General features: G+C 42.2%; 1 protein-coding gene across 1 annotated transcript; it reads right to left on the reverse strand.

Moving 5' to 3' along the window:
* Positions 1 to 798, reverse strand: TM35_000471290 (uncharacterized protein; the record flags this gene model as incomplete). Its single annotated transcript, XM_029030389.1, has 1 exon — positions 1 to 798. A coding segment is annotated over one exon (798 nt), but the record flags the coding sequence as incomplete, so codon positions are not given.
* Between the last annotated feature and the right edge of the window lie 1,131 nt (positions 799 to 1,929).

Genomic DNA, 1,929 nt, shown 5'->3' on the forward strand with positions numbered 1-1,929 from the left:
ATTTCTTCCACTCTCTCCAGATTGCGGATCTCCTGCTGGAGCAGCACCACCACTCCTCTCAGAGGCAGCAGCGTCAGAACCGGCAGCACCAGCTCCAGCTCCTTTACCGGGAGAATCAGAAGCTTCAGTACCAGGTTCATCGGAAGGAGGTAGAGGGCCTTCTTGAGCAATACTTCCGGCAGGTGTTGCTGTTTCAGCTGGTGCAAGCGTTTGCACGGAAGGCTTAGTTTGAAGTTGAATATGAGTACCCTCACCAGATGAACTACTAGCAACAGTAGGACAAGGAGCGCTAGTAGCACCATCAGGAGCAGGACAAGGAACTGGAGAAACAGCAGGACCAATAGTACCAGTAGAACCGGGATCACCTTGTGGATTCTGTTCCGTTAGACTGGTTGGAGAACATTGAAGATCGGAACCTTCAGGGCAACTGCTGTCAGTGTCACGATCCTTAGTTACGCAAGTGCCTTTCCCCTGAGATTCCAAACAATCATCAGTACGAGCAGCTTCACGTTCCCAAGTTTTATTCGAGCACTGTGAACCAACACCGCCTTCAGGACAAGCTTCATCGCCCCGAATACCAACATCAGTAAGAGGTGGAGGATGAGAGCCAGCAGGAAGTGGTTGTGGTTGTGAAACAGCAGGAGACGAACACTTTCTACCATCATTAGGAGAATCAGTCCCTTCAGCACAAGTACCAGCAGAATCAACTGCGAGAGAATCAGAAACCGCCTCAGCTGTCACACACAAAGAGACAACACTCAACAGCAAACCGAGAAAACACAACACACGAGACATCATCACGACAGCAAGATTTAGTTTGTAGTTATAGGCCACTTGAATGCAGAAGAAAGAAGAGGTAAAGATAATTAATACAAGCACTCAATACATTAGAAACACACACAGAGAGAAACAAAGGAGAGCACAACACACAATCAGTCACACAAAACAACATGAGGAGCAAACAAAAAAATTAGTAACACCGAAAAGACAATACTCCAACATCATTCATAGTTCAATTAAAGGACAAGCCCAGAGTATCCAGGATGAAACAAAAATAATCCCATATTTCCCAGAAATAGAAAAAAATATAAATTAAATATACGAACAGCTGATAAAGACAACAAACAAATATATAATAGTGTCTTCGCCTGTCAGTGTATATACAATTACAAATAAATATGTGTATATATGTTTTTTTACAACTTTTCTTTTACACAAACCAGAGAGAACAAACAATGCAGCACAAAGCACAGCGCACACAATAAAACACCAATAGTAAAAGAAAACAAATTAATAACAAGCCCACTTAACCAACTAAAGGAAAGACATACACCAAGTGTGAGTATAAATAGTAGTATACCCCATTACGCATGTACATATGCAAGCTATTATTATTTCATTTTTTCATTTCAAAAAGCAGACTATAGCATTATACTGGGTAAAGCATAAAGTAGCCCAAGCACATAGAATAGAGTAGCATATATAGAATATACAAAATAAAACAAAAGAAAAACACTAAGAAACAAAAAAAGAAGAATAGTCCCAACAGGTGAAAGATTAGTTAGACTGTAAGGATTCAAAAAAGAAGAAAAGAAAACAAAGGATGACCTGAGTCACACCATCACACCACCACCATCACAATCAGCACACAAGAATACAGGCCAGTGTCATCACAATCAGTAGTGGTACACGCACCCACACAGAACTGCTGATACTGCTGCTGCTGTCTGCATCACCCTTCTTGTTGTTTGTGAGTTCAGGAGGAAATGTCGTTGTTGTGGTGTTAGTGGTGGTGGTGGTCGTGTTTTCTGTATTTTCTGCAACCTCTTCTTGGGTATTTGTTGATGCACTCTCTGCAGATGAAGTGCCGTTCTCTGTTGTTTCAGTATCCGCAGCTGCGGCACTCCCCGTTGTTGAGCTGCTGGGAGA

The sequence above is a fragment of the Trypanosoma theileri genome (assembly GCF_002087225.1).
Source record: "Trypanosoma theileri isolate Edinburgh chromosome Unknown TM35_Tth_47_V1, whole genome shotgun sequence".
In the NCBI taxonomy this organism is placed as follows: Eukaryota; Euglenozoa; class Kinetoplastea; order Trypanosomatida; family Trypanosomatidae; genus Trypanosoma; species Trypanosoma theileri.